We start from the raw sequence: 9,350 nt of genomic DNA on the forward strand, positions 1-9,350 counted from the left end.
ACAGGCACAGCATAACTTAAATCCATATTTGTGGTTTATGCTTATTTCTATAGGAAGAATCAATTGATTGATTGAACTTCCAAACTTATTATAAACTCCTGGAGTAAAGGTTTATTAACCAGTTTTTATTTATGGTATTAAGGTTTGAACATATGCAATACAGATTTAACAGATTTAACTGTTGTGGTATATAACATGTCTTTATCTTAAAATTTAATAAAATGAAGTTTCGTAAATTTTACAAAAGAGCAGTAATTGAATATGGATTGATTATAACAACTTGCATAAAATGTTCTTGTCAGCAAATTTGATTTAGTTTTAGTCATAGTCTTTTGACTAAAATGTCATTTTGATTTAGTTTTAGTCACAGTCTTTTGACTAAAATGTCATTTTAGTTTTAGTCGTATTTTAGTCATTAGAATTTCTTTAGTTTTATAGTCATTTTAGTCTAGTTTTAGTCTACGAAATTAACACTGACTGGGTTTATTTTATTAATTTATATAATAAACGTTAAGTTTTAAACAAATTCATTTTTCTTTACAATGAACTCACTTACCCTACATGTATGAGATGACAATCCCCTCAAGTGTGCCATAATAATGCTTCTGCTCCTTTTCTCTTTAAATATTTAAATATACCTGGCATTAGGCACTACCTTATCCTATACAAAGGTTTACTAGGACTTAGGTTTGTGGATTATTATTATCTCCAGTTCTTTCCCACCTATCCCTTTAGGTTAAAACGGAATTTTTCCATAAGATCCCAATTCTAAAACATTTGCTGGTCAAGGTGTGGTTTTCCAAGCCAACAGTCATAGGGCCAGCCTCATGAAATTCTAAAAAAAGGTGCTGACCATGTGAGTGGCAAGCTGTCTCCCATACATATAATGATAGCTCTCTGTTAGGTAAAAGTTCACAAAGGAGGATGAAGTACAGAGGGGGGGGGGGGGAATGGCGTGTTTTAAAACATGAATATTACACTTAATACAAATCAAATTACGCTGTTTTCACTTATTCATTTTTGAAGACTAAAAAATGACAAATTTTATTGTGCTCTTTTGGAATGTATACATCTCCTTCCCATACGAAAATGCAGTATACGCCCATTAGCGAGACACCCTGTTTTCAGGGTAAAAAGTGGCTTTATGTCATTCCACCAGGGAAATAGAAGGGCTTGCGCGCATTCTTATAGAATCTCACTAGCCCAGGGATCATTTTAGAATTGGGGCCTAAGATTGGAGACACAGCCAATCCGCACATCATGAGCCAGAGAAGTCAGCATGAATCACAGGAGTAGAAAATTTCTGCAAGAGAACAACTATCGACAGGGTTGGAGCTGTGACAGTGTGACAACTATTTCAGGTCTGTTTGCCAGATAACACTGTTAAAAAAGAGCGCAGGGATTGCATGAGAACGGAGCGGCATAAGGGCTGGGCTCCTGGCTGGAAGGACAGGGGGGAAGGGAGAAGAGGGGGGGGGGGGGGGAAGGAGTTAGGTTAGAGAATAGGGAAGTAGAAGATAAGAATGAGAGGAGGGACTGAAGAGCAAGAGATAGAAGAGGGGGGTTGGAAAAGGTACATATAGGGGGGACAACAGGAAGTGGCTTCAGTACTAACCTTTTTTGTTTCAGGAGCTGCTTGTAGCTGATGCAGAAGAAGTTGCTGAAGATGACGGCCAGAAGCAGGAGAATTCCCAAACGGTTCCTTACAGATGATGAGACCCTCTGGAAGACGAGAGCAATCCGGGCTCAGAAGAGATTGAAGCTCCTGGAAAAAAGGCAGGGAGAGAAACAGAAGAAGCAGGAGACGGTCTTGGAGCAGAAGGCAGCGGTAACCCCCCCTGAGAGAGAGCGGATGCAAGAGGGTAACGTGAGTATGAAAGACAGGGCTGAGGCAGAGGAGGGGGCCAATTCTGATGTGAGTATGGGGGAAGTGGCGTTATTTAGTGAAACGGACCGGTCCAGCAGTCCGGAGATTCCCTTAGGCCAGGGGGGCAGTATGGGGTGCAGGCGGCGGCAAGCAATGGCGCCTCTAGGGGGCAGCAAGCAGGGCGCGCGGCGGCGTAATTGGGGCCTAGAAGATGAGGGCCATAGTAGTAGAGCAGGCGGCAGACAGTCCAGGGGCAGGGTCTGGCTTAGCAGTGAGCGGTCTGATAGAGGCGCAGTTGCGGGCGCGAGTGGCCGCCATAGGCGCAGCAGTATCCCCCCTTCCTCCCCCTCCCCCTCTTCTTCCCCAGTCAGTGAGCGCGATATGCGCATGCGCACGCCGATACGGCGTGCGCTACGTGATGACGTCATCATGAAGGGGGGGGCGGGGGCCGCACGGTGCGACAGGGATGATTCCGTTTCAGCAGGGGTAGTGGAGAGAGGGCGTCAGTCGCCGGGAAGGGGAAATAAGCACAAGGTATCAAGCGGTGCGGGTGGGAAGACGAGCAGGGAACCAAGAAGGAGGGAGGAATTAAGGAATGCGGAGGCAGATTGCTGGGGACCCGGTGGTCCAGGCACACACACATGCGAGTCAGGGGAGGAGTGGGAAGGCCAGGACAGAGCTAGAGCAGGGGGTAAAGAAAGGAAAAAGTACTGTGAAGTGTACAGAAGAGGGGCGAATAGCAGGAGGGCAGCAAAAAGGGTCAGGTTAGAAGAGAATAGTGTGGAGCGCCCCAGGATGATTAGGGATACGGAGGGGTATACATATGTGAGGGTAGAGGAAGAAGGGGAGGATGAAAGGAGCATTAGGGATACAGGGAATGGGGGGCGCAGCGGTAAGAGGGCAGAGCACATGTCTGTGAAACAGGTTCAAAGAAAAGGGGGGGATGGTACTAATGTAAATATGAATATGTTGCAGAAGAGAGACAAAGTGGGTAAAGTGAACAATGGAGCAGGTGACAAAGAGGTCGAAGGGAGCACGACAGCGCCGCAGGGAATGGCGGCAGCAGACAAGGAAGGACAAGACGGGCATCGTGTGAGCCATAAGAAACACGGTAAGCAAATGTATTATAGTGACAGTAGTGAATCTTCGTCAGATAGTTCCACGGATGATGACTTTGAGGATGATAAGCGTAATGGGAGGGGGCATAGAAAAATCTTGAAAATTGTAAGAAAGTTATATGCTAAGCAAGAGAAAAATAAGGTGGTGAAGGAAGGGTATGAGGACGAGGACAGCAGTGATAATGTGGTGAATTTAGACGATGAAGTAGCAGCGACCAAGCTCTTACCCCTTCCCACACATTTAAAAGCGAAGGTTGTTAGGAAAGCGCAGAGAGGACGGTATGTGGATGTGTTTGAAATGACTAGGGAAGCTTTGGCGGTCAAATCTAATGAGGGAAGGGGGAGAAAGGCAAAGCAGACATTTCCAGAATGGGTGAAAGGGATGGTCATATATGCAGAATGTTTTCTAACGGCCAATCCAGATAAGATGAAAGGGGTTCTGAGATACATACATTTAATAGCGGAATGCTACACCACATACGGGGGTTTCGCATGGAAGGATTATGATAGGGAATTTAGGAAAGGAAATATACAATTGGGAGGTAAAGGTAGGAAGGATTTTGGGGTAAAAATACTAGATACGTGGACGAGGGTGATGAAGGTCCCTGAAGCACAAGGTAGGCCCATAGGGCAAGGGAAAACATTCAGAACAGAGGCAAAGGAATGCTGGGCGTTTAATGACAAGAGGTGCGACAGGGGGAATTCATGTAAATATAAGCACGCATGTAGGCATTGTGGCGGAGCGCACCCAGGAGTGGATTGTAGGAAGGGTAATGCCAATAACAATAGCAAGTTTTCCTTTCGAGGGCACGGGGGCAACGGTAGCGGAGGAGGAATGGCGGGTAATGGCCAAAACACCGCTGAGGGTAGATAGGATCATTGAGGAATTGGCAATGTACCCGCTGAAAGAGGAAAGGATTTTGTTAACAAACGGTTTGCGTGTAGGTTTTGTGGTCCCAGTTAAAACAGAAGTTAAAGGGGCTATGCAGGCGAGAAATTTAAAATCTGCAGCAGAATTTCCAGGAGTACTAGCGGAAAAATTGAGGAAGGAGGTTAAATTGGGGAGAATGGCAGGGCCATTCAAAGAGAAGCCGTGTGCTGACTTGATTGTGTCCCCTCTGGGAGTAGTTCCCAAGAAAGAGAAGGGTAAATACAGGATGATACAGCACCTGTCCTACCCCAGGGGGAATTCAGTCAACGACGCAATTGACAAGTTGGATTCTTCAGTGCAATATCAATCATTTGATAGTGCGGTAAGAATAGTGAAACGGCTTGGAAAAGGGGCGTTGATGGCAAAGATAGATGTGGAATCTGCTTTTAGGTTATTGCCTTTGAACACAGCTAGTTTTAATTTAATGGGTTGTAAGTTTGATGGTGATTATTACATAGATAAGTGTTTGCCCATGGGGTGTTCGGTTTCTTGTTCAGTTTTTGAAAAGTTTAGTTCATTTTTGCATTGGTTGTTTACAGAAAAAACAGGATGTGAGAGTATGTCTCACTACTTAGATGATTTTTTGGTGGTAGGCAGGAAAGAGACAGGGGAATGTAGAATCTGGAAGGAAGAGCTAGAGGCAATGTTCAAACAGTTGGGAGTGCCAGTAGCAACGGAAAAGTCGGAGGGGCCGGGTACGAGGCTGGTTTTCCTGGGTATCATGATAGATTCCGCAAAGGGGCAATGCGAGCTCCCTGCGGATAAGATTGAGAAGGCGAGACATATGATAAAAACGATGTTGAAAAGGAATAAGGTGACTCTTAGAGAAATGCAGAGATTGCTGGGGGTTTTGAATTTTGCGTGCCGGGTAATACCGGTGGGTAGATTATTTAAAAGAAGGTTGGAAATGGGGACAAAAGGGGCAAAGCTGCCCGAGCATATGGTGCGCGTCAATAAGGAAATGAAGGAAGACCTCAGAGTGTGGGAGGCATTTTTAGATGAATTTAATGGTATCAGGATATGGGAAGAGGCAAGGTCAGTGGAAGAATTGGAGTTGTTCACAGATGCAGCAGGCAGTGCGGGGTTTGGAGCGTATTTGCAAGGTAGATGGAGCGCGGGCGAATGGCCCGCAGATTGGAAGGAGAAAGGGTGGATAAAGAACATGACTTTGCTTGAATTGTTTCCCATTATAGTAGCGATAGAGCTGTGGGGCCATGTATTAGAGAACAAAAGAATCATCTGTTGGTCCGATAATAAGGCAGTAGTGGATGTAATGAATAATTTGTCGTCATCATCTAACCCGGTTATTAAGTATTTGAGATATTTTGTATTAAAGTGCCTTAAGCACAATATTTGTTTTAAAGCACAGCATATACCAGGGTACAGGAATATTGTAGCAGACGCACTGTCAAGGTTTAAATGGGAAATATTTAGGAAGGTGGCTCCAAGGGCAAGGAAGGAAGGTGAACCCTGCCCTGTTCTTCTTTGGCAGATTGGCAGCAAATAGACGGAATCAGGGAGATGGTAGAGAAGTCCGTGGCGCCAAAAACGTGGGCCGTATACAAGAAGTATTGGGAGCGGTGGTGCGAATTTAACAAGATTATAGGTCGCGAGGAAGAAACGGTTTTTCTAGAATGGCTATGGGTATTGAAGCAAGGGGGGGTGAAGAAAGGGCAGTTGGGCACAGTACTGGCGGGGGTGTCGTATTTTTCGCAGTTATATGGGAGAAAGGATATAACAAAGAGATTTGTGGTAAGGAAAGTATTCAAGGGGTGGAGCGTAGGAGAGAAGAAGCAAGGCGATAGAAGGGAGCCGATAACAGAGGATAGGTTGGCGGAAATGTTGGCAGTGCTCAGCAAAGTATGTTTCAATGACGATGAGGCATTGGTATTCAGGGTAGCTTTCTCTTTGGCTTTCCATGGGGCATTGCGCATAGGGGAATTGCTGGCGAGGAATAGGAAAGACGTGGGCGGTGGTGTAAGGCGAGAAGATGTGAAATGGGGCGTGCGAGCAGTGCTAGTTTTAATTCGGAAATCAAAAACAGATACGGAAGGAAAAGGGGTATGGGTGTCAATGGGGAGGACAGGTGGCGCGACTTGCCCGGTGGCAGCAGTAAGGGATTATGAGCTAACAGCAAGGGCAGAGGGCCCGCAATTTGTTAGGCATAGGGACGGATCCGGCGTCACGGGTTTTCAGTTTAGGAAGGTATTGGAAAGAACGGTAGAAAGACTGGGTTGGTCAGATGCATACTATGCGCCGCACTCATTCAGAATAGGGGCAGCAACCAGTGCGGCATCTAGAGGATGTTCGATCGAGCAGATTAAAAAAATGGGAAGGTGGAAATCAGCAGCATACAAGTCCTACATCAGGCCAAAAGGGGGCGTTTGATTGCGATTAGGGATGCGAGGTCATGGCGCCAACCGGAATGAATTTAATTCTCCATTTTTCTTTGTGATTTGTTACAGGAAGAGCACTAAGGATATGGGTGGTAGGGCATTCATACGTATACTGGGCGCAAGTTAGGGCTGCGACATTGGCAAAAGGGACACATTTGGGATTTAGATACACCGAAGCCAGTGTTAGGTGGATAGGAAAGAGAGGAATGAGGTGGGAAGAGTTGGTAAGCACAATACAGCAGGCAAGGCAGAGATGGGGGCGCCCGGACGTAATGATAATACATTTAGGAGGGAATGATATTGGAGCATACCCTCTGAGGGAACTGGAAGAAAGTATAAAAAGTGTAATGGGGTGGTTGGCGATAACATGGCAAGGAGTAAAGATAGTATGGTCAAACATAATATCAAGGTTGGTTTGGAGGAACACTGACACGCAGAGAGCGGGCTACAGAGCAAGGAGGAAGATTAATTTGGTAGCGGCAAAAGCAGTCAGGGGGATAGGTGGAGCGGTGCTGGAGCACCCATTGTTGGCGGCAAAAAGGGAAGAGATAATCAGGCGCGACGGAGTTCACCTGAACGAGGCCGGTAATGACCAGTTTTTGGAGGACATCAGGAGAATGTTGGAGGAAATGATCAAGGTAAGGAAAGGTCACGGGAAAAGTTTAAAGGTGTTTGGCAGAAAGAGTATTTCTTTGTTGGCGGTGAAATCGGGATCTGGCACGTAGGCAGGGCTTGCGAGGGGCGGAGGGGATCCTGTAGCATACCCAGTCTAAGTCGTGATTCGGTGGTCTAGCTAAAGGCTGGTATATGCTGCAGGTTCGCTCCTCCCCTTTTGCTCTGCCGCAGGGGGGGTTTGTGGTCCCCCCCCCCTGACACGTGGGATCCAAGTTCAGGTTATGCAAATGCTGACGCATTTTTGAGTGTTATGTTGATTAAGGGTATGTTATTACCCAGGGTATGTTATTACCCAGGGTATGTTATTACCCAGGGTATGTTATTACCCAGTGAGAAATTTTTTGAATTTAAATTAAATTATTAAATGTGACCTTTCCATATTTAGCCAAACTCCTGTGTTGTGTCATTATTTCAGGTTGCCAGAATGGCAGAAGTGGTAATAGATGGTGGTGTTCAAAAAGTGGGTCAATTGGGTGTAAAGTATATGGAAGCTAAATGGAGCCTCTAAGACCTTAAAAAGAGCGCAGGGATTGCATGAGAACGGAGCGGCATAAGGGCTGGGCTCCTGGCTGGAAGGACAGGGGGGAAGGGAGAAGAGGGGGGGGGGGGGGGAAGGAGTTAGGTTAGAGAATAGGGAAGTAGAAGATAAGAATGAGAGGAGGGACTGAAGAGCAAGAGATAGAAGAGGGGGGTTGGAAAAGGTACATATAGGGGGGACAACAGGAAGTGGCTTCAGTACTAACCTTTTTTGTTTCCCTCCCACCCTCCCTAGATGCAAGAGAGCAGTAAAGACAACTACGCGGAGAGGTCACAACCAGAGATATCGAGAGAAATTGGCATGGTTAGGGGCACGATGTCAGCTACTTAGTTGGATCGCAGTAAGACCGCCCGTGCCCCCTAATAAGGGGATCGAGAGAGCTGCAGCTGGAAGCTAGCGGGTGACTCGAGCGGTCTAAGCTAGCTGAAAGCGTTAAGATAAGCAAGCAGCCATATAGGAGAAAGTTGATAAGTTGTTGCGGTGAAATCGGGATCTGGCACGTAGGCAGGGCTTGCGAGGGGCGGAGGGGATCCTGTAGCATACCCAGTCTAAGTCGTGATTCGGTGGTCTAGCTAAAGGCTGGTATATGCTGCAGGTTCGCTCCTCCCCTTTTGCTCTGCCGCAGGGGGGGTTTGTGGTCCCCCCCCCCTGACACGTGGGATCCAAGTTCAGGTTATGCAAATGCTGACGCATTTTTGAGTGTTATGTTGATTAAGGGTATGTTATTACCCAGGGTATGTTATTACCCAGGGTATGTTATTACCCAGGGTATGTTATTACCCAGTGAGAAATTTTTTGAATTTAAATTAAATTATTAAATGTGACCTTTCCATATTTAGCCAAACTCCTGTGTTGTGTCATTATTTCAGGTTGCCAGAATGGCAGAAGTGGTAATAGATGGTGGTGTTCAAAAAGTGGGTCAATTGGGTGTAAAGTATATGGAAGCTAAATGGAGCCTCTAAGACCTTAAAAGAAAATCATACTATGCAGATCTCTTTTTGAGTGGTCACCCAAGCTAAGAAATATGCAACAATTTGCATTTGCCATTTCTAATACTAAATATGGTTTGGTCAAATGAACAGCACTAAAATGTTACTGGAGTAAATAACCTTATGAAACTAGATTTTAAAAACAGCATCTTCTTTCTATATATTGTACTACTATTTTTTAAACAACATAATTTAAAAAAAGGATTTATTGTCAAAAATATAATAATATCAGTATCATGTTTTTTTAACCTAATATTCAATACCTTAGTGCTTTAGAAGGGGGCTCAGTAAGGTCAAGTTATACCCCTGCACATGATGTCACAAAGTTGCACCAACTGAATATAAATTTTATAAACCAGGTGAAAAGCCAAGTCTTCTATTTTGACTCATGCAGCCCAAGTCAGTTTTGTCCTCAAAGCACCAGTTTCTGATTGTCTTGTCAAATCCAGATAATATTATGGTTAATGTGGGTGATGTTCAGTCATGGCTTTTAAAAATGATAAAAGGGACACTCAAGTCAAAATTAAACTTTCATTATTCATATAGAGCAATTTTAAACAACTTTCCAATTTATTTCCATGAACAAAATGTGCACAGTCTTTTTATATTTAAACTTTTTGAGTCACCAGCTCCTACTGAGCATGTGCAAGAATTCACAGCATATACTGTACGTATTTGCATTTGTGATTGGCTGATGGCTGTCACATGGTACATGTATGCATTTGTGATTAGCTGATGGTTGTCACATGGTACAGGGGGAGTGGAAATAGACATAACTTTTAAAATTGTCAGAAAAAAATTTACTACTCATTTGAAGTTCAGACTAAGTGCTATTG

The 9,350-nt window shown here is 44.9% G+C and overlaps 2 protein-coding genes across 2 annotated transcripts; both read left to right on the top strand.

Annotated features, from left to right (window-relative positions):
* The first annotated feature begins 1,545 nt into the window (after window positions 1–1,545).
* On the top strand, window positions 1,546–4,093 carry LOC128657837 (uncharacterized). The gene is made up of 2 exons (XM_053712259.1): window positions 1,546–1,867; window positions 2,843–4,093. The coding sequence occupies exons 1-2, from the start codon at window positions 1,646–1,648 to the stop codon at window positions 3,857–3,859; spliced, it is 1,239 nt and encodes a 412-aa protein (XP_053568234.1). The 5' UTR covers window positions 1,546–1,645; the 3' UTR covers window positions 3,860–4,093.
* Window positions 4,094–4,112: 19 nt separating this feature from the next.
* On the top strand, window positions 4,113–8,085 carry LOC128657836 (uncharacterized). The gene is made up of 2 exons (XM_053712258.1): window positions 4,113–6,950; window positions 7,760–8,085. The coding sequence occupies exons 1-2, from the start codon at window positions 6,519–6,521 to the stop codon at window positions 7,853–7,855; spliced, it is 528 nt and encodes a 175-aa protein (XP_053568233.1). The 5' UTR covers window positions 4,113–6,518; the 3' UTR covers window positions 7,856–8,085.
* The last annotated feature ends 1,265 nt before the right edge of the window (window positions 8,086–9,350 follow it).

The sequence above is a fragment of the Bombina bombina genome, chromosome 4 (genome assembly GCF_027579735.1).
Source record: "Bombina bombina isolate aBomBom1 chromosome 4, aBomBom1.pri, whole genome shotgun sequence".
NCBI classification, from domain to species: Eukaryota; Metazoa; Chordata; class Amphibia; order Anura; family Bombinatoridae; genus Bombina; species Bombina bombina.